The following is a 24,849-nucleotide window of genomic DNA, read 5'->3' as shown; positions in this document are numbered from 1 at the left end:
CATAATTCCATATTCTGATAGTTGTTTCCTTTTAATTTGATCAGATGATACTGCAGCAGTTTTCTCTTATATTGGAACATCTTGAATTTGTGCAGTCTCTTGATGTGTAGTTTTTTTGCACCAATTTTTCTCCCTACAGCTCTCCTACTTCTTCATAGAAAGCAGTTCTGCTTCTGCATTACTACTATTCAAAGCTTTCTATAAAACTACTAGATAACACCTACTTTTGTACTTATTTAAGCAGCAATATAGTTAATTGTTTTTAATTTTTTAGAATATTCTTTATAGAGATGAAAATTATTTTGAGTTTAAAAAAAAAAAAAAAGCAATACTTCATTGGGCTTTGATTCTGTATTCCAATTTTCCTTCCAAATTGGTTCTAAAGTTTCACCAGCAGTGACTAATGCACATACATTTCAATTTAATTTCCTAACCTCCTTGCACGTGTTTCCTCAAAACAGCTTCATGGAAAGTTCAATGCATACAGTTAAGCATGTGCAACAGCAGAACTAATCTACTGACTGGACTGCAAATTGTCTCCCTTAATTCCTTTTGCTATAGCATGGAGTTGCAGTAGTCATATATGTATTCATGGTACAGTGCAGACTGCTAAATATGAGATGCTGACAGAAGATGTAAATATTCCCCCCCCCACCCCCCTTCATCTGTATTTTTTGTTTTTTTTTAACTGGGAAATGCATATATCCTGTACCCAGAATGCTAGCTCTGTGCAGATTTTATTATTCAAACACAATTAATTTTAACTTAGATGATCTTGGAAAATTAGACAGAAATTCTACAGCTACCTGAAGCACAATTTTATGTAAGAGGGAATTCTTTTCCTAGCAGAGATTGGATCTTTTTTACTCTAGGGAATCTAAATCAAAGCTCTCATAACAAAATTATTTACATCAGATGTCAAATACTGCCATGCCCTCAAAAAAGTGTGTGTGTGGGGGGGGGGGGGGAGCAAACCTCCTCCTCAAAAATCCGTTTGCTTAGTATGAGTAACTGAGTTTATATTTATAAGATTATGTATACTATTGGAGAAACGTTTGCTTCAAGAGAAAGTAGATGCATAAGGTTGAGGAGATATTTGTCTCCATTACCAGACATTTTTTATGGCTACTCTGTTTTTAAAAAAAAAAAAAAAAAAAGACAGGTAAACATGTCTGATTCTTGCCGAGCAGTAGTCATGAGCTTTAAAAGCTGAAACCCACATAACTCCATTGTACTCAATCTTATCGAAAGGATTTAAGAATATTGATGTAGGACTGAGTTTGAGAGTCCTATCATGAGAGGGTATTAATTCAGTGCGCCACATTATTATTGCTGGATTAGGAATTCAAACATACTGTGAGCTAAAGAGGATGTTTTGTTGCTCTGAAGAGGTAGTTTCAATTTGGAGTGAATCTTGTGAGTAAATTGCTGTTTGTTGTTTAACCAGCACTTACAACACTATGACAAGTGGAAGAAGATGACAAATCCTGCAAACTATACTTGAGGCTAGTATTGTATTACATAATAACCTGTTTTCCATTGTATTTATAGCTCTATATTAAAGGAACCTACTACAGAAAGCCTGCAGGCTCTGTGCACCCTAGGTCTGGCAAAGCAGGATGCTACACTTGCAACAGCAGCACTTAAAGAATTACTGAAGCACACAAAAAGCAAGGATAACATTTATGAGAGATGCCTTATTACATCTGCTGTGTATGCGCTGCAAGGTAGAAATGTGGGAGTGCAGAGGCAAGCTTCCAAAGCTGTCCATAGGTGTGTGGTCTGCATTTTTGTATATTAATGGCAATTAAACTTTTACCCTCCCATGCAAAACTATCCTTTTTAAACTTTGTGAGTGCTGGAACAAGACTTACTAAGCAAATATCTACACTTTTACAACATACCTAGAGACAAACTCTGGTATCTTAAGAGTGAAAAGTGTAATTCATTTAGATCAAGTCAAATGGCAGAAGCTGCCTCTGTTCTTGCATTTTTGAAATACTGTCATGATATCTTTTTATGGGATCAAATTGTTTTACTCTTAGGAACACATTACACTGTGGTACACAGTTATAAATCTACTTATGGTCAGCATGTGTACTATAAACTTCTGTGTGCTCATTGTCAACTCTTTGGATTGTTCAGTAGAAACTTACCGATTAAAGCTGGGAAAGGTCTGCACTGTAACAGGTTCTTCTCTGCAATGATCCCTCAGATTTTATCTAATGTAATATTAAATGGTTTCTTAGGCAGTTGAGTCCATTAACTAAATGTTTTTTTGATTTAATTTTAAATGTGTGGGGGGGGAGGGGTTAAGTTTCAAGCTGTTGCTCTTGGTTATGCCATTAACAACTACCAACTTGTACTGTCACCTCTCAAATGTTTCAGACAGTTATCCTACTCTTCTCTCTTTCCAGATTATCTTAAATTTCCTTATCCCAGAGCAGATTTCTGATCTTTAATAACATGTCCCTGTTTTTTGACGACAGTGATACATTAGGGAGAATACAGTCTATCTAATCTATAATCGTATATGTCTGTTCACTTTAAGTCACTAACCATGGAAGCTGTTTGCATAACTTCTTTTAAGAAGATTACAGATGTAAGCGTTGATTATAGTAGCGGGTATGAAAGTAGATGCCTATCCAGAGATGTGACAAGCAGGATTCACATGGCTAAGTACACCTCTATAGGAAATGCAAATCTGAATATCCTTACTCTCTTCTGTAGTAACCCAGATGATCCTGCTCTTTGGTCTCTTCTGTCTCGACTTGTTCCTCTGTATACGCCACATAATGCAAAGGTAAGTGTGTTGCAGTTATCCTGTATTAAGCTTTGACCATGTGTTAAGCAACATATATTTGAGTAGAGTTCAGTAATTACAATTTTTTAATATGCTATTGTGCACTAATTAACAAGAACAACTATTATGATTGCATTCACAATTGCATTTCTGACAAGTTGCCTGCAAACTGCCTTCTTTGTATGTATGCTTTAACAAAAGCAGTGATGCTCCCCTTAAAATAAATAAAAACACTATGCATCAGCTTGGAAGAGAAAATACTTGAATGTAAAATTAGTTCATATTGCTCATCAAGGTCAAGATCAGAAGCATGATCCTGTCATTTCAACATCCCTCGTAAAACCCCAGCATTAAACAATAGTGATGTAATCTGTTCAATATTTATCTTTTAGGGTGGAGCTGTGGCAGGAAATGTTGCTCATATACTTGATTTAAACCATGGAAAGGTTTGTTTTTCGCTTCAGACTTTTTAATTCAGTAAATAATCCTAAAGTGAACACGTTTTGGCTTTTTATAAAGTAATATTGAAGCACGCTAATGTTGCTTATTCTTCATGTATAGAAAGCCCTGCTGCATACTGCAGTTAATCAGTTGGCGGTGGGATGTCATTCAGCTGAAGATGAGAAAAACAATGCACTGAAGGATATCCAAAGGGCAGTACATCTTTTTCCAGGTGATCATTACTCTATCACAAACATTCATGCTGCAATTTTTATTTTAAACTTCTATTTGTTAGGATTCCAGTAATATTTCGGGGAGAGGCCTTTGATCAAGTAAAATAGAACTAGCTTTCCAGGGACTGTTTGAATACATCAAGGGATAGTTAAATGCTGAAGTTGAGGCTCACTCTAACAACACTGGAAATTATTTAATCTCCCAACAGGAGAAGAGATTGGTGGTGGTGGTGGTTTCACACACCAGTCTCAAAATTCGGACGCTCAATGAATTATAACCTGCTGCACTGACCTGGAAAGATCTATTCATGATTTTTTTAGAGTTTTTGGATTGCAAATACTGTATTAATTTACTGAATGTTGGTTAATGCTACAAGCAGCTGTCCTATTAGCAAATTGCAATCTTTGTTATTATAGTAAATGCAAAACTAATGTTGAGACTGTGAAATCAAGCACTCAGAAGTCAAATACCAAAATGTTAAATTTCTTCTACAGTGTTAATGCTGTGGTATGCATTAACATAATGCATAAAAATAAACTTTTTTTATCACTTTCTCAGATACAGGATAATTTGACACTTTCTGGAGCTTTGTTTCATTTTCCAGTATTTATTCATTGTTCTCCTTCATCCCTTCCCAAAAATCTCCTTTTCTATGATGCCTACAAAAACTTTAACAGTGTAGGCTGCTGGTGTGCTGAGACCATTGCCTGTCATGCTGACCAATATTGTCTTATTGTTTTGTTGTCTGTCTGTATCCATCTGTTATATCTTGTCATATACGTAAATGGAGATCTCCCTGGGGTATTAGACACTGTCCCAATGCAACTCTGGTCCATGACCTGGATTTGTAGGCACTATAATAATGCAAATAATTGTATAGGCGGGTCTCATACTGGTGCCTGTTAACTTTTTTTGCCCAATGCTTCTCATAAGACTCTGTTTTCAGGTACTTATGACTTGTCAAAATTTTACCCATTTGTCTTAAATTTTCCATAGTGAGTATCTGCCTGTAGGCTGAATTTTAGTTTGGAAAATTTCAGCCAGAACAGTTCAGCTGTTTCTGAGAATGGGATTAAGAGAAAATACATTTTTCCCATTTAAAAAAAAAAATTCTGGTGATCCTTTCTTTCAACAAAGTGAGCACCTTGTGCTTTGAAGTCCAGGACTTGTAATTTGGCAGGGTAGTGGCCTTTGTGTGATTGGTGTGTCTTTTTGCCATCCCTATGAAAAATGGCCCAAATTCAGTCAAATTATAAAACCTAGAATAAACCCAGTTTGTACTCTCTCATAGAGATTATGGACATTTTAGCTTCTAAAATCAAGAAAGATTTCATCCTCTCTGAGCATGTTTGAGCCTCTAGTGCTGACTGGTCTTTGCGGGCACCATCCCCACAGAGCAACTTAGTATGCTACCTTCAGCTCAGGACTACAAGGGCAAAGCTAGACTGCTCTAGTATGGGCACTGGAACTGAGAGTAGAGTGTCTCTCCCTCCTGTGATCTCCCTGCTGACACCTTGGCAGCCCGGAGGAAGAAGCAATCTAATTTGAATGCAGAGGCGACCAGGTGGGAGGGAAAGGAGAAGATTGTGGCAAGTAGTCTGAGACTGGGTACAAAGGAGAGCAGGCAGAGATACTGAGAGTGGAAGCAGGATGGTTAACCGTGAAGAGCGGAGGCTGGGATTGGATAGGCAAGTAGAACGAGATTGGACAAGGAGTTAGGGGTAGGGAAGAGACCGTACGGTACAGAGATCAGGATGGAGGGGAACAGGGCAGAAGGGCAAGCCCTGAAAGTTTGACCTCTAGAGCACACTCCCCTCCAAAGCCTGGAATATAATATAGAATTCCTGAGTTGCACTATTCCTCTGCCCATAGCAATATCTGTGAAACGCACTGGCAAAGTTTGTGTCGCTGGCCCCCTGCCCTCCTCTCCCCCAATGCTGGTCCACAGAGGATAACTTACTACTTCTACTAACTTAAGAAGTCTGTGCAGTGGATCTTAAGGTTCCACCCCTACTGATGAACCATGTGGTTGTTGATACAGTGCTACTTGATGGAATTAGTTTTTAAAGTTTGGTTTAAAAATAAAAACCTAGGAAGTTATACGTGTTGTTTAGTGTGTGGCATGGGGCCCACATGTTGCACCGTGAAGAGAAAACACAACGTTGAATAGCTGCTCATTAAGTGAGCACCAGTCCACTCTGTACACTGAATGAGGCAGGGGTCCTATGTAATTACTGTATTATAATGCACATACAGAAGGGGGCTGAATTAAGGTTGCCAAGGCTTGCTTGATTCTGGCATTTCTTAACTTTTGAGTGCCTGAGTTTGCAACCTTAATACAGTAACTGAAGTGGGAACACTGGATTTGTATGGGACAGAGGTAAACATTTGTTGAAAATGTGGAGCTGTTCTGGGATTGCAGAATATACAGTGATGTTCAGGGAGAAGCAGGTTCTTCACAAGTGTTGGACAAAAGGAAAATATTATGCCATAACCTCTGAGTAGTGTTTGGAAACACTGCAATAAGTGCACAGTTTTAAGTATACAAAATTCCATCATTATGAAGCAAAGGAAACTATATTCTCTGGAGCGTTTTAAAACATTCCCTTCTTTGTAATAACACTTAACATGTAGCCTAATCTAAAAGGGTTCTCTGGGACTCAGTGATGTTGCTGCTAGTACACACAACTTCTCAAGCACTCTATGTAAAAGATATCATAGAATCCAGCTCAGTATATGCTCTAGGAATTATTTGGAGGAAGTTCTATGGCCTGTGTTGTACCGGAGGTCAGACTAGAGCAGCGGTTCTCAACCAGGGGTCTGTGGCCCCCTGGGGGGTCCGTGAGCCCTTTCAGGGGGGCTACAGAGCCCCATGGCTCAAACCCAGTGTCCTAAGCCCCAGTGCTGAAGCTGGGAGTGGCATGGGGCTGAAGCCGGCGGTTCCCACCCCATCCCAGCTGGGAGCGGTGCAGGGCTGAAGCCGGCGGCCCCAGCGCACCTTCTCCCCCAATGAAGCTGGGACCTGCGCTGGGAACACAGCCCCTAGCTACCCCCTGCCTGCACCCTAAGCTACTTCCCTGCCTGCACACAGCCCCTAGCTACCCCCTGAGCTACCCCCCTCACTTCACACAGCCCCTAGCTACTCCCTTCCTGCACCTGAGCGGTTTTCCAACTTTTTGAACGGAGTCCCCCCTTTGAGTTATATTTTTGGTTTGTGTTCCTGCCACAGCCCAGACAGGCGGGGTGGCCTCCTGAGTGAGTCGGGGTGGAGGGTGGCGGTCTCTCCCTCGACGCTGCTGTGCGGAGCTGGCTTGAGCCCTGCCAGCCCTTGTCACCCCAAAATAGAAGTAAAACTATGCCTATGCCCACGGGTCCCCCCCCGTCCCCCCCCGGCCTGGAGTCCTGAGCTTTGGCTTCACAGGGCCTCCTGTTGTGTGGGGCCCTGGGCAATTGCCCTGCTTGCTACCCCCTAAAGCTGGCTCTGGCTTTTATGCAGAAAACCAGTTGTCATGGCACAGATGGGCCGTGGAATTTTTATAGCGGGGGTGGGGGCTCAGAAAGGAAAAAGGTTGAGAACCCCTGGCCTAGAGGATCACAGTGGTCCCTTCTGATCTTAGAATCTATAAAGTATTTTTTCTACTGAGCCCATCAACATATCTGACTGCTTTATTTTGTGCTTACTCATCAATAAAACTATAAGTTCTGTCTGTAGAATACTTATCACTAGTGGTCATGCATGATTCAGAAATAAAAGCTCGACTTTCCAATTTCAGGGGAAGTTTGCAGGGCTAACAGCTAAGGAATTTTGGAGTTAGGACTTTTATCCTATGTGTAAACTGAGAAACGTGGTTTTTTTAGCTATTGATCCAACAAAAATGGAACTCTACAATGTCATTTTAGTCACTTTCCAGAATATAACTTACGTTGCACAGTAAGCCATTAGCTCTTTTCTGTATTTACAGTGAAATATAAATCCTATTAAAATGTTGGATGCAACTTCACTTCTTAAAACAACTGAGCAGGGAGTTTGCAAAATTACTTGTATTGCTTTCTCTCCCTGCTCCCCAAACACCTTGTATTTCCTGTTTAGGCATATTTCAGCCTTTGTCTGAATCAGTAATCTACACAGAATGGAGTACTTGCGAAGTACAGGATTAGAAATAATGTGCATATTCAGTGCTTCCCTTATTGGCAAGGATTGCAAGTAGTTTTCATATGAATGTGTTTGGTCTATGTGAAATTATCACAATAGATGACCACCTTATTGGTGGCCTCTGCAGAGGCTGAAGATGGATTGGGTCATAGAGACCTGAACTAATTTCTCGCTCCTAAAGGTCCGCCTTTGCAGGGCTTAGACAATTAAGAGTAGGTGAAACTTGTAATGTTACTGGCCATACTTTTTCATGCTCCTGCTGAGCACAGAATTCCAGGCTTTTAATTTAGCATTTCTCTTGAGCAATACATTTACTAAAACATACATTTTGAAAATTCCTCTTCAAAGTCAAATACTTTCCAGTAGAATAAAATTTATTTAATATTTAGCTAAATATAGAATTTGCTTTTAAAAAAAATTCTGCTAGAGCTTTGCAAGTTTCTAATGATATTTAAAATATTTTATAGTTAAGTATTTCCCCAAGGCCTAGATAAAACTTCTATTTAAAATGAAAACCATTTTCCATGTCATCCCTAATGCATATATTATCACTAATAAACTTTCAAATAGCTTGATATTAAATCTCGGACAAGTACAGATCTTGAACAGAATGTTAAAACCCTAATACTTAAGATGAAGACTTCCCATTTATGTGTCTGGTGACTAGCCTGCATTTATGAAAGAAAGTAAATATTGGAAACTCGCAATCCCACATGATTAAAATCATTTTTAAAATACCCTTTTCACAAGATTGCATAGGACAATTACTTCAGTACAGCTGAGGAAGAAAAGATGGCATTTTTTGCATAGGAAGATAGATACAATGTTAAATGAAATGCTCTTGGTATGACCATGATATGCCAGGATATGTGTTCTTGTATGTCTTGTTACTTATAGCAAATTTATCAAAGAATCTAACAGGGGCGGAAAAGATCTCCCTCTGCCAATGCTGGACTGTTTTCTGTAGTGTATATTTTGTAATGAACGTCCAGTTTAATTTAACTATCCAAATCAGTGAGATTCCCTAACGTACCTCAATTATTCAAGGAAAATTATTTTTAAAAATTCATTTTTAATAAGTGTCATTTGTCAAAAAGTGATGTAAACATGTAGCTTGAAAAAAAACACATTCTAGATTTGTGCTCGTGCAGGCAGAAAGCAGGAATGCAATTTTTGGCAACAGGTCTTTGAAATCTGTTCTTAAGTGGTTAGCAGTGGCCCAAGTGCTTTCATTTCACTATAGTAAAGATTCTTGTGGTTAGTGCATAGGATTGCAGCAGGATTGAGTCTGGTTTGGATCTCTTCCCCGCTCTGCGAAACTGTAGTTCACAATCTGTAGGTTATTTAATTTCTCTGTGCCTCCATTCCCCCTCAGTAATGTGGGACTAATTGTTACTAATTTTACACAAGGATGCTGGGCAAAATTGAAGATATCAAATAGTTTCACAGAGGTTAAACAGAAGGCACTTTTAAAGGGTTAATCATAGTCTGCAAAAATTTTGTTTCTTTGATAGAGTACTTCTAACGTTCTCCTAATCAGTTTCTTACATCAGAAAATAAACCTACGGCTGTCCTACATCTTTATCTCTCATGTACAATAGAACTTATCTAGAGAGATCCATGTCTTGCACACATTTGGGATCATCTCAGTTGCACAGTTTATATTAAAAATTGGGAAATGTTTACCTTAGGACATTGGTTTAAGCACAGATCAGTTTGGAGTCATAAGTAAAATGACTGGTGCTGTCAGTCCAATTCCTGGTGGACATGTGCCCATGCTGTAGTTTATTAAAAAAAAAAAGTTACCATTAGCACACCTGTTGCCAAGGACTGAAAATTCACACTGTGTGGACCAACGTTTTACAAGACTGCCTCTTTGGAGTGAAGACATGTTTGAGGTGCATTGGTGAAGGGGTGTAGAGAAGCTTGCTGTGCGGCATCTTTACTCCCCTTTTCCCCTTGCGTCTGAGATTTATGTGCTTGCAAGCTGACTTAGCATAAACACATTCTAAATATTTTAGATAAAATGATAAATATCTGTTTTAATTTCATGTTCATTAAAGATTTAACAACCTGCCTCCTTAATGCTCCCATGCCATTTTAGGACCCTAACTTCACTGTTCTCCCTTTTTGTTCTGGATTGCAGTACTACATAGTACTGATGAACTGTTCTCTCTCCAACACCAGTGGGGGATGCTTATGATCAGCTGTGTTCTGATGGTGAAAGAAATGACCAAGCCATCAGACTTGGAAAAATAATCATTCTTACAAAAGCACCAGTTACTGTGATATCTACATGAAAGCAGACTTGAGTTCTACTAAAGTCCCACAAAACATGCTCTCGCATAATATAATACTGCACTAGCGAGTATAGGTGAATGCGGTGGTGTAATTTTTATAATTGGTGCTTTAGTTGTCAAGTTTTATTTTCTAGTCCTTTCTTATAAAACTAAAATGAAATACAATTCAGGGATTCATTAAATGTCACTTAACGTACAGGTGCAACTCTCATTTAGCTCCCTTGCGTCTGAGAACAGAATTAGGTCTGACAATTGTAGTGATTACAAAGACAGAGGTTTATGCCCTGTCTTTTTTTCCCGAAGTTATTGAGGCCCCTCGCCCAACCAAAGATCCCATTGATTTCTTTACTTGATTCTAACTATTTTTGTCTTGTATAATTTTTTTATGGATCCCTTGACTGCTGTGATAAATAGTATATCAGTTGAAGACTCCTGTAAATAGAATGCTGATAATATTGAATATATGGGCAATTTTTAAAAAAATGTTTTCAGATGATCCTGCTACGTGGGCAGTGCTAATGGGTGCCTGCCATGCTGAAAATACTGTTGTCTATTTGAACAACACACAGCCTAAGAGAAGAGACCTAGAAATGACACTTGTAGCCACAGTTTCAGCCAAAAGTAAGTTATACAAACCTTTTTAATTTTCATACTTTTCTAAGAGGGAAAAAAATCAATACTTCTGGTTTTGTGGGTTTTTGTTTTTGTTTGTCCTGTAAAGTCGTCAACAGTAATCTAAAGAAAATTGCTTAGAAAAACATAACTCGCTTATACTCGTTAAATGCAGGCTGGTAGTGACGCTCAAGCAACTGATCTTCGTAATAGTAAACAATGCCTTATATTGCTTGTCATCAAAGGCATTGCCATGTGTTTAACCTGTTTATAAATTAGGATGTTCCCAGACACACATTTTTGGTTTAACTGGAGTTAAATAATGAATAGATAATGACAATCTTAAGGAGAAAATGTCTAGCTTACCTATCTGATAGATCACTTTGGCTCATGGTGAAGAGTACGAACAACTCGCTTCTTATTTCTAATATGTATATGGATTGTCACAGTCCCTTTACAGGGCTGGGGCTCAGCTGCACGTATGTCAGACTTAATCTACCAAGGAGAGAGAATGAATACAAGGGTCACGTGACAGGGAGCATGTGACTAAGTACTGCGTGTGCTTGGAGACATAAGGGCAGCCTGTGATCATTCACTGAGTACAGACCTTGAAATGAGTGTTTCGTTCCAAGCCTACAAAAATCAGGAAGAACATCCAGGAAAGGGTTAGTGAGGAGGTCAAAGCTGAGTAACTCTCTAGGCTCCTAGGTAGGCCTGGGAGACAAACATGCAGGTAGCAAGGGCCTGCTAGGAGAAGAAGCTCAGCAAGACAGGCCTAAAACCTGCACCAAGGATGGTGAGCCAGCAGGAAAGACTGGATGGTAGTTTTGGGAGTCTGATTTATTAACATAATTCAAAAGGGGAGAGTTAGTGAGAACACCTGCAGCATGTAGTCTGATTTAACTGGGAGGAAGGAGAAACTGAGGCAGTAGCAGATTTCTGAAGCCATACCAGGTAAACCCAACTACCATTCTGCTAGGAACCAGAAAACCCATCTCCTTGGGCCTCTAAAGAGAGTGAAGGTTCTAGTCTTTTCTACCTCCTCCCCATATGCCTCTTGGATCCCATCCTTCAGAAATGTACCTGATGAAACCTCTGACATTGGTGGGCATTTTATGAAGAGGTACCAGACTAGAGTACCACAGTCATAGTACCATAGTGAAGCATGTGTAGAATTCACAGCACTGTCTAAAAAATAGCATAGTTGTGCAGTAATATGAGCAGATATTCTATGACTATTCGTTCCAAATTTTAAAAAATGGCTGTTTTTTGGCTTTCTATGAATATTCTATCAAACAACTTTGCTAAGAAAAATATTGAGTGAATGTTGAGTAAATAGTAAAATATTTGTTGAAAAAGAATTTTTTATGCAGAAATCTGATTCTGAGAGGTACTTATCCAACCCTGGAACACAAACAAAACCATATAAATTGTGTCCAAGGAGCACTACCCAACTCAACTCATATTTTGAAAGTCAAACACTCTGAATGAGCTGCTTTGTTTATAGACGAAAAGTTGTTCAAAATTATTTACCAAACTTCTGCAAACGTAATGCATTTGAGAAAATCATAAGCTTTTGTGGACAATTCACAAATGGAAAAGAGGCTGATAATTACTCACAAATTGCTCCTTAAGTTCTCACTATAATACTTCTGAATACTAGTATCCTTGGTAGGTAAACAAAGGATACAGGGTCAGAACTAAGATTATTTACAGAATCTTAACTCCCAGGTGTCCTGGCTTGAAAACATCTTATTTTCAATACTTCTACAGTGGTCTGATATTTAAATCAATAAATTGATACATTATGTACTTTATGCTAAAGAAGTTTTTGATCTGGGATAGCTTGCCTTTGTTCATTGTCTCTATAGCCTCCCTTACTAAAAGGGCTAATGTGTTTTTTGGTTTTTTTTTTTTTTAAAGGCTAACATTTGACTGACTTTTTTCTTATTACTTTGAAAAATTGACTTGCTTCACTTATTTTATCAACCCTACAAGTTGATACCTACCTTTAAAACAAAATAAAAATTGTGCTCGCTTTCTAAGTCTGTTTTGCCATGTGTGTGTGCGTGCATGCGTGTGTATGTATGTAATAAAAATACCAGGGAGTATGGTCACTTAGCCTGTCTGACCTATCATCATGAGATGCACTAGGTCTTCTTTAGTTACTATGACTCAAGCCTGATATGTGGCAGGGCACTAGAGCATATCCAGCAATACATTCTTAAATGCATGTTTACATTTACAGCTAAAGAAAAGGACCTCTCAGCTGAGTACATCCAGGCTCTTGAAGACTGGTCACTTTGTCAAGCTATTACCGGTTTAAAAGAGACCGGTAGAATTACAGAAGCTGAGGCTCTCTGCACAAAGGTATGGTTACTACCACTGCAGTTGCTGCTTCATGACTTTGAGTGGAGCACTAATTCCTATGTATTACGTATGCAATGGTAATAAACAGCAAAGGAGCAACAGTCTGTTACAAGCAGAGCACAGCCCAAATGCATAAACTGACTTTTTTTTCACCTTTTAGTAAAGGAAAGACTATGCTTTATCAGTAGTTTTTATAATTCAGTTTAAACGTACTGACCATTTAATTAGTTAAATAATTGTTCACCAGCCATGTTCAGTACATTATAGCACAAAAAAACCTACTTCAACTTGATCTTATCCCATCTATCTTCTTGTCCCTCCACACTTATGCCAGCAAAAAATAAATTCTTACAAAAGTTCCAAAGGCATTTTATCCAGAGGGAAATGCAGTTGGCTGTATTGTAGGATGAATGACTTGCTATGTACTCAGTCACACTGATTATTCACTTCCTAGCCCACACTCAATTTTCAGAGTCTTGACTGCAATCCAGAGTGATAGGTACCATTTAAACTACCCCAGACTGAATCACCTGAATCATTACAAGTGTTTGCATTGCTAAAGAAAAATTTAAGTAAATGGTGAAAAGTCAGAAAATATCTTATGAAAGCGTTTGTGGTTTATGTTAATTTTCTAGTATCAGGAAGACTAAATTTCTTTTTTGAAGTGGCATGTGTGCATAATGGACTGAGAAGGCTGCCACCTTCACAGAAGTATTTGCAAAGCAGCCCATAGATCTAGTGTATAAGCCATTCACCAAACATTCCAAAATAAACACCTAATTCTTAGCAAATGTGGCTTTTTTACGAAGGCTGCTGTTGCTGTGGTGACCCAGTCAACCTACTTTGCTCATGTATTACCTTCTCTCTGGCCACCACAATCTCTTCTAAGACTGTTGGCTACTGCCCTTGAGTAAGGTTCAGTGGACATGTCACCTTCTGAAGAGAAGAAATTCTCTTGCTTATCAGTTTTCCTTTAGTCAGCATATCCATTGACCTGCCTGTACAGGAATACGTTAACAAGAGAATTAGTCTGTACATATTTCCCTAAGGGAAATATCTCTATAGTTCATTTTTTTAAAATGTTTGTTAATCTTACTATGGTTTCATGTCTTAGTAACTTTAGGCTGGCTAGCACTTCTCCTTGGGAGGAAGTTAAGAGGTAGGCCCTACGTCCTTGAAAGCTCTAATCACCTCAAGATCTGCCGAAAGAATCTGACTGAGGAGTGCAGATCAGTTTTTCTGTTTTTCTTTTCTGAGCTAGGCAAGACCATTTACCTATGTGAGACCATTCCTTAGTTGTTGAGGGTAGAACTGCTGAAAATACCAGTCTCTGACTAGGGACCAAATTCCATCTACTAGACTGTTGCCTCTTTAACCCTCTGGAATAGCTTGGAATGTTTTCGATTGTTACGTATAGAGTCACTTAATTCCCAATATACATCTTTTGCTCCAAATAAATATCCTTTAAAAAGAATCTGGGTTGAACTAGGTTTTTGAAATGTGTACTGATTTGGACAGTGAAAAACCAGTCTGTAAGTAATGTTTTGGGACTTTACTGCTAATGTAAAGAAAAGTGCAGGTATTAGAACCATGTGATGGCTGCTGTTTTATTCTGAAATCATTCCTAGAAGGGGAAGTCTGCATGTGTGGCATCTCCTTCCCCCAAGACAAAATAAATGGGGGACGCTGTCCTGAGAACTCACAAGTCCCTGGATATATGCTTACAGCCAGTCCCAGCCACATGGTGGCCCTGTGTCTCTACATTAGCTTTGAGACTCCTTCTCTCCTCTGGCTTCTGGGCCCCATGGATTCATTAGACTCCTATCCCTTGTTCTTCCCCTCCACATTAGATATCCGCCTTCCAACCCCACCTGTAAGTGTGAGGCAGGTGCAAGACTTTGGACAGATTCTCTATGGGACTTGTGCAAATCCATGATTTCAGCAACCTTCCTGATGTGCAGAAAAGGAGAGATTAATACACAGAAATAGTCTGCTGCAAGTGGATCATAAGGAGGGGGCAGTTCTTCTCTCACATTTTTCTGTGCAAAATGAAAAGTATTCAAAAGAATGTTCTTGGTTTTTAAATATGTCTTCTAATAACTTCTTGCATTTAACTCATAAAAACTGTTTTTGGTTTTAGAGTTTAAAAAGTTGCCCCGATCACCCAGATCTGTTCCTGCTCTTGAGACAAGTTCAGTGTAAACAGCTTTTTCAGTCACACAAAGAGCTTCCAGATACTGTCTTGGAGGAACTTCATAAAACTGTCATGTCCAACTCCACTTCAGTAACAGCGTGGCATGTAAGTGGACTCTTTCTTCCTGTTTCAATACACATCCCTATTACAGTGTATTATCTGAGAAGAAGGGATTCTGAGTTAACATTCCTCTTCCTTGCACACTAACAGCTGGTGAGATGTGAGTACTAGATAATTATCTCTATTAGAGAACTGAAAGTACATAGTCCTCCTTATGAAGGCAGGAAAAGTGTAAATTTATGTGTTACTTAATTAGGTAAACATATGTTGTGAATATTTGCCGATCTTGACTTCCACATCACAGGTCCCCAGTAAAACATTGTAGCTTAATGTACTATAACATATGTTACTAGGCACACACAAATGATTCCTCAAAACCCTAAGGCGTGTTCCTGAACAGTGTACAAAAAACTGGACATGTGCTGTCCCTGTGTTTCCTTCTGTTTGCACTCTCTGCACAGGTGAGTAACTCTTCCCCCTTGTTCAAGGGCATCAAGACAACCCAATTCCCTGACACATTTCAAAAAAAAATTTCTTTCCTTTCCTTATTACTGGAAGAGAAGATCTAACTAAAGTTGCCAATACTGTATTTCAAAAAAGGGACTGTTTTCTTAAGCAACCCCACCCTTCCCTTCCTCCTGATGATATTATTGATATAAGAATGTTTTCATTATATCATTATTAGTACTATTCATTTTGCACAGAAAAATATGAGGAGAGTAATCATTCCTCAAGAGTCACCTCTGTGCATTCATATTACCCTTCCTCAGTTCTAGGTAACATCAGGACTCTGCAGTTAGGGAGAAGAAAGGGTACTGGTTGCTGCCTCTCTGCCCCAATGGACACTGCTTTAAGGCAGTTCTACTGCTTAATGATGAATGCAATAATCCCACAAGCATAAATATAGAGGCAACTCTCTAAAAGGAATCCTTTGGAAAGTGCTTTGAATTGTACCCCTGCTCTGACTCCGAGAGTCATAAAGCCAGTAGCCGAGGACCAGGGGAGAGGGATCATCTAGGGAAGGTTTTAGATTAAAAGATTAGTTGTCTAGATCCTTTCATTGTTTCATGGCTGCTTTGTGACCTAACGGAGAGCTTTCTGTACAAGCATGACTTGCTGATGTTGGAACGTCTAGGGTATATATGCAACAATTTACAAACTCCTGATTTCTTTTGCACCAATACATTTTCATGTCAGTACAAAATAAGCCTCAGTTATAGTCCCTTGCCAACCTCTCTGTAAGAGGAGTTCACTCTGCTTTGCTGATGGAGCAAGCAGAAGGATGAGAACACTAGGTTAGTCGGACTCACCTAATTCCAGTCCCATCTGTAGCTCCTCTAAAAGGAACCTTCTATCTGCAGAAGTTCAGGGTGTTGTCTGGCAAAAAGGATAACTACATATTTTCAACTGAGTTCAAGCTGTAAGATTAAATATTTTTACTTCCTCACATACAGTAGCATGAGATAGGAAATACATCTTGTTCAAGGGCAGAAACTTTCTAACTTGTCTGAACAGCTTTCCAGCATCCTAATAGAACTGTTGTTGGCAATCTAGTGCTAGGTGGCGTGCTCCATTTCCCAAAAGATAGCTTAGGAGGTCCCCAGTGGAAAATGAGTTTGGCTACCTCCTAGTTCATGTCCAGATTCACAAAACTACAAAATGATTGGCAGTGTCTAGTAAGAGACCTCTGTTGTGAAATAGCAGCCCTCTTTCCTTTAGTACTATAGCTACACTGGCATGGAAATTTGCACACTCCTTCCCTCAAGCAGGTGTTCACCTGTAAAATGACCTACGACTAATTGTGTGTAAAGATCAACCTAATATATTCATGAAATTTGGAAAACTTAAATTTACATAGTCAAAAATACCTGAATGATGTGTTTTAACGAGCAGTACCAAACATAATGGTTCTCTATTTTCAGTGGCTGGCAAAAGTGTACCAGTCTCAAAGAATGATGGTCGCAGCAGAGATGTGTTACAGAAAGAGTCTACAATTGGCATCCCAGCAGGGCAGCTGGAACGGGAAGTTATCAAGTTTGCTCAGGCTAGCTATGCTTGCACTGGAAATCTGTGTGGTAAGATAACCACAACTATTATGATAAAATGAATTAATTTAAAATGTAAGCCATCTGCTGTTAGCTGTCTTTTGGTAATCTCCCAGATGAAGTCCTCCCATAAACTGTGGGAAACTGTAAGACTTTTGTTCTCTCTTGTGAATTACTCCTCAATAGTTAGCAGAAATGGTATTTTCATTTCATGCTAACATGGATGGGAATAAACCTAATATACTCTAATTTTAAAAGACTATTGATTGTTCTTAAACTTCTCTCCAGGAATATTTTGTCTAAAGGAAAAATATATGGAATAATCAACTAAAACCATTAAGCTTTATTTTCTAATACTAGATTATTAGAAACTGACTGTAGTATAACTTCCACTTTCAAGACCTACTTCACTGAACATGTGACATTTGTATGAGTTGCATTCACTGTTTTTTTTTTTTTTTTTTTAATTTATTTTCATTTTTATTGCACTCATGCCTACAGGTTTCAGTCAGGTTTGGCGAACAATTGTGCAGTTTGCTGTACAAACCCATTGATTGTCTTTGCCTTGAAGAGCTTACAGCCTAAGGAGAGTCATTCTAACCTCTCCCCCTAAAACAGGGGTGGGCAAACTTTTTGGCCTGAGGGCCGCAACAGGTTTCTGAAATTGTATGGAGGGCCAGTTAGGGGAGGCTGTACCTCCCCAAACAGCCAGGCATGGCCCAGCCCCCCGCCTCCTATCCGACTCCCCGCTCCCCCACACCCCCGCTTCTTGCTCCCTGACAGCCCCCCCAGGACTCCTGCTCCATCCAACCCTCGGTCTCCTTCCTGACGGCCCCCCCCGGGACCCCTGCCACATCCAACCACCCCTTCTCTTGTTTCAGACTATTTTGCACAAGATTAGAGTATGACATAATTAAGACTGTTTTTTCTATAGTGTATTTTATACTGATCAGTCTTCATAGCTGATTTAAATTCTTTTGAAGCAAATAGATCAGCTTTTTTAACAAAACTTTCGCTACCCACATTCTCTTGGCACAACCAGAGCACTTTACAAGACAGGTTTCTATTACATAGGTTTGTTTGCTCTCAGCTTTATCTTTAGCATAGCTGAACCCACTTAAATTGCACCCACTCTGGGGCAAATTCTGGCACATTTTGTTGTCTTTAATTATTTCACGTAGATGTCAGTAGCATAATTGCGGTCTCTTACAGTCTTGAATAATCTGTTTCTTGTTATGTTTCCTAGTGAAAACCTGTGCACTTCATATAAACATCTATATTTTATTGTATTTTTGTCATGCAAAAATTTTACCAAATATATTAGTCTCTCCAGTAATCTAATTCAGTGGACTTGGCAAACATGAATTGCTGAATAGTGGCTCCACTAAATTAACATAAATTTAGAGTTGCTGTTTAACTTATGATTTTCTCTTTCGACTTTGTGTACTTGTGAGGGGCCAATGTGGATAAATTCATCTCTCCAGTGTAGCCTTGCAAGCTTTCATCTGATGTACAGAGTCATAAATTTTGCTCATCCTTAATATAATAAAGTAATGTTGTTTTACTTTCCTGTTAAAAACAACTCTGCAGATGAATGGCCAAGTAGAATTTTGCAAGGCACCTATAGGAGTGCTGAAATAATGCAGTTCTGGCTTTCCAGCCCTGTTATACCCTGAGACTTAGAAATCTAAGTTAACAAACAGGAAAGTTTAAGAACTAGCAAACTTGCAGAATTAAAGGCTAATCATGTGCAGATGGTATGTCTGCAAACAAATATCTTGTACCCAGTGAAACATTTTGGCTAGTAACATAGTTATTAAAGTTTTCTTGCTGTCATCTTGCTGATAGGCTAACATTTCAAATGATCATTGGCCATCCTTGGTTCAGGAGGCAACAACTGAAGCCTTGAAACTTTCGTTCTGCCCACTGGCTGTTCTTCTGCAAGCGCTGCTACAGTACAATCGCAAAATGGGGGCGAGGTATGTGTTCTTTGTTTTTGTGGGGTACACAGTATTATAATGTCTGGTGAACTTGAGTGCAGGTGGTATGCCTTCGTTCAACTTTAAAAGCTGAGAAACCAGTTGAAAGCAGGGAACCAAAGCAGTAGTATTTATAGTTGGAGTTTTTTGTGGTGTTAAAGACAGCTACAGCTTTTGGCTAAGCTTTTTAAAAACATATAAACTAAATATATTTAAACTTTTTTGCAAAAAAGATCTGATGAGTATTGGTTGAGTGGGATGGTAGCAGTGGGGCAGTCTCATTCCATCTAGTCTCAAGTGAGATTCAAAACAAGTTTCTGGCCCCTTTTTTTCCATGGCACATATTTGCAAAAATAGGATTGCTGGTACCAGTGAACTAGCTAAATTCTAAGTTGAGTAACCATATTCTACTTACCTGAATTTCCCCTTGGATGTCACTTTGCTGACTTTTCACTTGCCATAAAATTGAATAATGTTGTTGCAAGCTATTGAACAGTTGTTTCACGCTAAAGATGGACTATAATACTTGTGTGAATATACACTGGTTATACAAATACACTTTACTAAAAACCTTTTTGCTGGTCACAGGACGAGTGTTCTAGTAACTGCTTCCCTAAAAGCAGCTGTGACACCTTTAAAGGTTTATATTATTGATATAAAACAAGAGCAAATGCCTTTTAGGATTTCAACAGGGTCATGCTGCCCAAATTATTGAATTTATGGGCAGCATGATGCACAAATAATTTTTTGGGTTACTACTTGTAGCAGAAGAGTTTACATTTCCAGGTGTACTTGTAGAGGATTGCTCTCAGGGTAGTTATTGTCCTAAGTGGAAATAAACTTAACTATGCATCATTATGTACGTTGTGGACATTGAGAGGCAGTGCTGGACCCACAATTGGGAGAAGGGAAGTAGACGTAAGAAAAATTGGTGATATTGCTATCAACTGTTGTCATCAGCTGCAAGACACTTGATTGCTCGTACGAATTTTAGCTAAGAGGACAATTTGGTTTAATCAATACAGTTTAAAAATAATTCTGACTCTTGCCAGGATAGCATTAGTTGTACAAAAGAAGAAAATTGTTAAATGCAACAAATTTCTAGAGATTACTCGGTATTAAATTTTATTTTTGTTCCTAGGGAGACTCGTCGAATGTTGGAAAGAGTGGTATATCAGCCTGGGTATCCAGAAACCATAGTATCAGTTGCACGCTGGTACCTCCTAAGACATTTATATGCCAAAGATGATTATGAATTAATAGATGTAAGAGTCAGTCTATATCTATACAGATGTATGCAAATACCAATCATGTTGACTAGCTTTCTATGCTAGTCCCCATTTATAGAAATATTTATGGGGTGTTATGGAATCCTTCCAGGATTTGGGAAGCAAAAGCATAATATAATTCCAGCTTTGTGTGGAGCCAGTGCTTCAAATCAAAGCTGCACTATGACTGTCAGGCAGAGTCAGCATACCTAATTGTGACTGAGACTGGATGCTGGCCAATTGTGCACTTCCATCTTGTTTAAGACTGAGATCTTACAGTAAAAAATTGAGGTTACACGATAATTTATTTAAATGCTTCTTAGACTGTCAGCCCCAACACAGATGCAGACATAGGTCAAGACAGAATGAGGAGTTGGGGGGGGGGGGGGGGAGATTTGTTTTAATTACTATTGAATGTTGCTAAAACAAGTGTAAAGAGTAAACGTGAATGCCGCCAGCACATCCAAAATAGCATGTGAACTGTTCTCTAAACCTTCATATTTTGACTGTAATATCAGAAGCAAGATATTTAACTGTGAATTTTAAGGGAATGGTGTTGAAAGTTCCTGCTCCAAAATGCATTACATTTTTAGATCACATCTAGGGCAAAATTCTTCTGAGTTCCATGCTTAGACATGCATTATGGGACTCCAGCTAAAAAAGAGTTGGCAATATAGAGTTCTCAGTATGATTCTGGTGTGGATTCATTGCACTCCATTTTGAGCAATCACTATTAGCGAGAGTCCGACTGAGAGTTCAAAGAGGAGTCATAAAAATGTCTAGTGTATGGATCAGGAGGGATTTTCTTCAAGAAAAATTGAGTTTGGCTAAGTGACCACAGGGAGTGAGAAAGTGCCAAGCAGAACCTATGAACATCTGTAAAAACACTAAGCTGGAGAGCTCTTTTTGAATAGTACAAAGGCCTCAAGTAGGAGTCATAGAATTAAATTCAGAATGGGAAACCCTAAACTGTCAGGAAAAACCTCCTGACAATGTTATATAAGTAGGAGGTGAGAGGGCTCCATCACATGGATCATATATAAAGTCAGACCTACCAAATACCAGTAAGGATCCTGCAGGGAGCAACCCTGCATTGACAGGCCATATGACCTAGTTGGTCTCATATCTTCAGTATCTTCCCTCCTGTAAGTGAATCACTTAGTTGGAAAACTGACCTCCGCCCCAAGCAACAAATGATGTCTTGCATTGCAGTGGTTGCAATTTAGTTTTTAAGGCATTAAGCAAACTATTGCATAATACTGAAATATCCCATTTATGTCTGGATATTTGGGTTGCTTAGGTTTCTTGGGGAGCTGAATAGGAGAGAATCAAATATTTGGGTATCTCAAATAACTTCTTTTCTTTTTCTTTTTTTTTAATTTTCCCACAGGCACTTGTAGCGAATGCCAAAGCTAATGGAGATATTAGATCTCTGGAACTAGACAAGAAATTATCAGCATCTGCCTAGCATGGACTTCTTTCAGTGGCCAACCAGAAGGAAAAAGTCAGAGGAAATTCATGAAACCTAATTCACACCACCTGCCAGCAAATACTTTTTTTTAAGTGAAAATCATTTTTTTGTTAGACAAAAACAAATTGCTTTTAAAATATTTTTTTAAGATGGACACTGCCATCAACCTGTTTTTCCTTTACTTAAACAAAACTCAAGTTCATTTAACGTGTATTTTTCCTCACTGGTACATTTATGTTATGCTGCTGCAATGGAGAATCCATTTTTTTTTCTGTTGGAGTTTACAGCAGATGTCCCTGCTCCTCACATGGACACTGCTTATCATTTTGCACTTGCAGTGGTGCAAAGCAGAACAAGTTTCTACTTTTTCAAACAAAGCCTTAAGTTGTCAAAGTAGTATGCAAATTCATATTTTTTAAGTTATTCCCAACTGTTGTAACTTGCAGAAATCTAAGCTTTCTATAATGTTCATTATATTACAGTCATAATTCAAATACATTTGCAAATCCACATACAGTGGTGGGAAGCAAAAAAATGTAACACTGTAACTGATTAGGTTGCAGACAGGAGGAACCAGATTTCTACAACATACTCTGGTCAAGGAAAATATAAATAAGTAAAACTGAGATTTTGCACAATGATCCGGTCCATGGATATATTTATAAATGTGTATGGCAATTTGTATTTATGATTTTTTGGTAACCCTGCTGTTGACTGCTTATTTGGATTAATCATGATGATAATTCTTGACACATGATGCAATTCTGCCCTGTACGTACTTGCAATTAAAATAAAATGCAATGAATCTAGTCTGAGTGTTTTGTTGCAAACAATTAGGAACTTACTATATGCAGCACGTATATTTAAATATGTGTTAATTTTCAAGTTTGAACAGGTTGGCTGGCCTGTTGCTCTTAAATTACTCAAGGGAGGAATGGCAAGGGTCTTCTACTATTTCCTTCTCCCACAATCCGCCATGTAAGACATTTTCCTTAAGGTGATTGGTCAGATAGTTAATGTGGACTGAATGTAGCTCGGGGGGGAGGGAAGGGGAGAGTAATTGCTTCTCTCTCTAGGGTCCCACTCTCCTTTTGCAGTCTTTGGTTCTTGGCTCAAACTCCACAGGGACTGACTAGGGATCCGACTCTTAAACTTGCTTGCGTACATCATGTAGTGTTACACTATCACTAGCCACCATCCTGTTTCTGCCCACTCGTTTGGATTTTTTTTTTAAACCCACAATGTTGTAAATTCCATGCCTTTGTGGTTCATATCAGTTGTCATTTTAGCAATAATCCTGTAGGATGATCTCATCACCTCATACATCAGCAGATTTAGGATTTTAATAATTACTCTGACTAGGGCATTGTGGCCTAATGTGCTCCTTCTATTCCTCCATTTTTTCTCACCCACAAGCTTTCTGTATGCTACCCCTATTTTCAGGGGCTCTCTCCATTGCCCTTGCACCTGCCCCTATGCCAGAGTCCCTGTGTGCCCTCATGACATGGTCCTCCATTCTTCCCGTCAGTGTTTGTGTCCCCATACCAGAGACTCTGTACACCCCTATTTCCCCCACAGCCAATACACTGTTCTTATTTTGTCTATCCGGCTTTCTTTCAGCATCATCACTTTCAAATTGTATTGGGAGGATCAACAGAGTTGACCTAGGAGGTTATGCAGAAATGTGTTTAAAGGTCTGCCCTCAACCACTTTTTTGATCTATAGATAATTCTAGAGGTTGTTGGAGCTGCTGGCTCTGCTAACCAGACTCCTGAGAGGCTCTACCTTTCCCTTCCTTTCAGTTTTATCACATTACAGGCAAACAGACAGAGAAATGCTTCTGTGTTGAATGTTAGACCTTACTTCACTCAGCCAGTAAATCTAAAGACCATGTGTATTCTAATGTCAGGGTGGGGGAATAGGAGAATGAATGTCTCCAGTCTGTCATCAGTCTTAATTATCAAATATATAACTTCAGTAATAACTGTTATTGGACCAACTTTTGTTGGTGAGAGACAAACTTTTGAGCTGCATTGTTTTTCTGGTCTGGGAAATGTACTCCATATCACAGCTAAATAGAAGGTGGAACAGATTAAGCATAAGGAGTTAACACACGTTAATTGCCTACTTCATCTTGAACCATCTCTTGCAACACCTCTGCAATCATAGGACAAAGGAGGGTTAGTGGGTTCAGATTGTTGTAATAAGACAAAACCAGGGTCTCCAGAGAACAGTCTGCTCCACCTTGTATTTAGCTGTGACACTGAGTACCATTCCCAGACCTGAAGAAGAGCTCTGTGTAACTCAAAAGCTTGTCTCTTTCACCAACAGAAGTTGGTCCAATAAGAGGTACTACCTCACCTACCTGTCTACCTCATGTCATGGGACCAACATGACTACACCAACACTCTGAATAAGTCATCTAACTCTCAATTGTAGATGTTCTTTATGTATTAAAACTATGCAACGCATGCTATGGTGCTTAGCATTTCATCAGACAACAAAAGTTACTTTCAAACTAACAATGCTGTCTCCTTCGAATTAGAAGAAACTATTAGTTGATATTTCTGACAAGATAATTTTATAGCCCAAAGCAATTTATTATACACGTTGAAGAAAGAAAGCAAGGTGTAGGTAGTGAAGATAATGTGCAAACTGTTAAGGGAAGGCTCTAATTTAAATTAATGAAATCTAAGAAATAGAAGACAAAGCACGTGTGCAGCCTCCAGGTGTAAAGGTATGCAAAATGTCTGTGGCCTGTGCAAAAGAATTCCAGGTTTGCTGAGGGTGGGACAGGTTTTAGCAATTCATTCTTCTGTAGATCTTGAAGACCTTTACAAATTTTACAGATGGGGAAACAGCCATAGTGATGAAGTGACTTAGCCAAGGTCAGTGGTAGAGATGGGAATGAAAAACAGG

The 24,849-nt window shown here is 39.0% G+C and overlaps 1 protein-coding gene across 7 annotated transcripts in view; it reads left to right on the top strand.

The window, feature by feature from the left end:
* TTC37 (tetratricopeptide repeat domain 37) overlaps nt 1–22,739 on the top strand; it is a 79,886-nt gene extending 57,147 nt beyond the window's left edge. For all 7 annotated transcript variants that reach the window (XM_037903249.2, XM_037903252.2, XM_037903250.1 and 4 more), the window contains 11 exons: nt 1,552–1,773; nt 2,731–2,803; nt 3,196–3,249; nt 3,365–3,476; nt 10,424–10,552; nt 12,792–12,913; nt 15,054–15,212; nt 17,090–17,242; nt 19,061–19,191; nt 20,333–20,456; nt 21,850–22,739. In XM_037903249.2, the coding sequence (XP_037759177.2) occupies nt 1,552–1,773; nt 2,731–2,803; nt 3,196–3,249; nt 3,365–3,476; nt 10,424–10,552; nt 12,792–12,913; nt 15,054–15,212; nt 17,090–17,242; nt 19,061–19,191; nt 20,333–20,456; nt 21,850–21,927 (1,357 nt within the window). In that variant the 3' untranslated portion in view covers nt 21,928–22,739. The remainder of the gene's footprint in view (nt 1–1,551; nt 1,774–2,730; nt 2,804–3,195; nt 3,250–3,364; nt 3,477–10,423; nt 10,553–12,791; nt 12,914–15,053; nt 15,213–17,089; nt 17,243–19,060; nt 19,192–20,332; nt 20,457–21,849) is intronic.
* Nucleotides 22,740–24,849: the final 2,110 nt, after the last annotated feature.

Source organism: Chelonia mydas, chromosome 5, assembly GCF_015237465.2.
Source record: "Chelonia mydas isolate rCheMyd1 chromosome 5, rCheMyd1.pri.v2, whole genome shotgun sequence".
Taxonomy (NCBI): domain Eukaryota; kingdom Metazoa; phylum Chordata; order Testudines; family Cheloniidae; genus Chelonia; species Chelonia mydas.
This window is presented reverse-complemented; position numbering and strand designations above follow the sequence as displayed.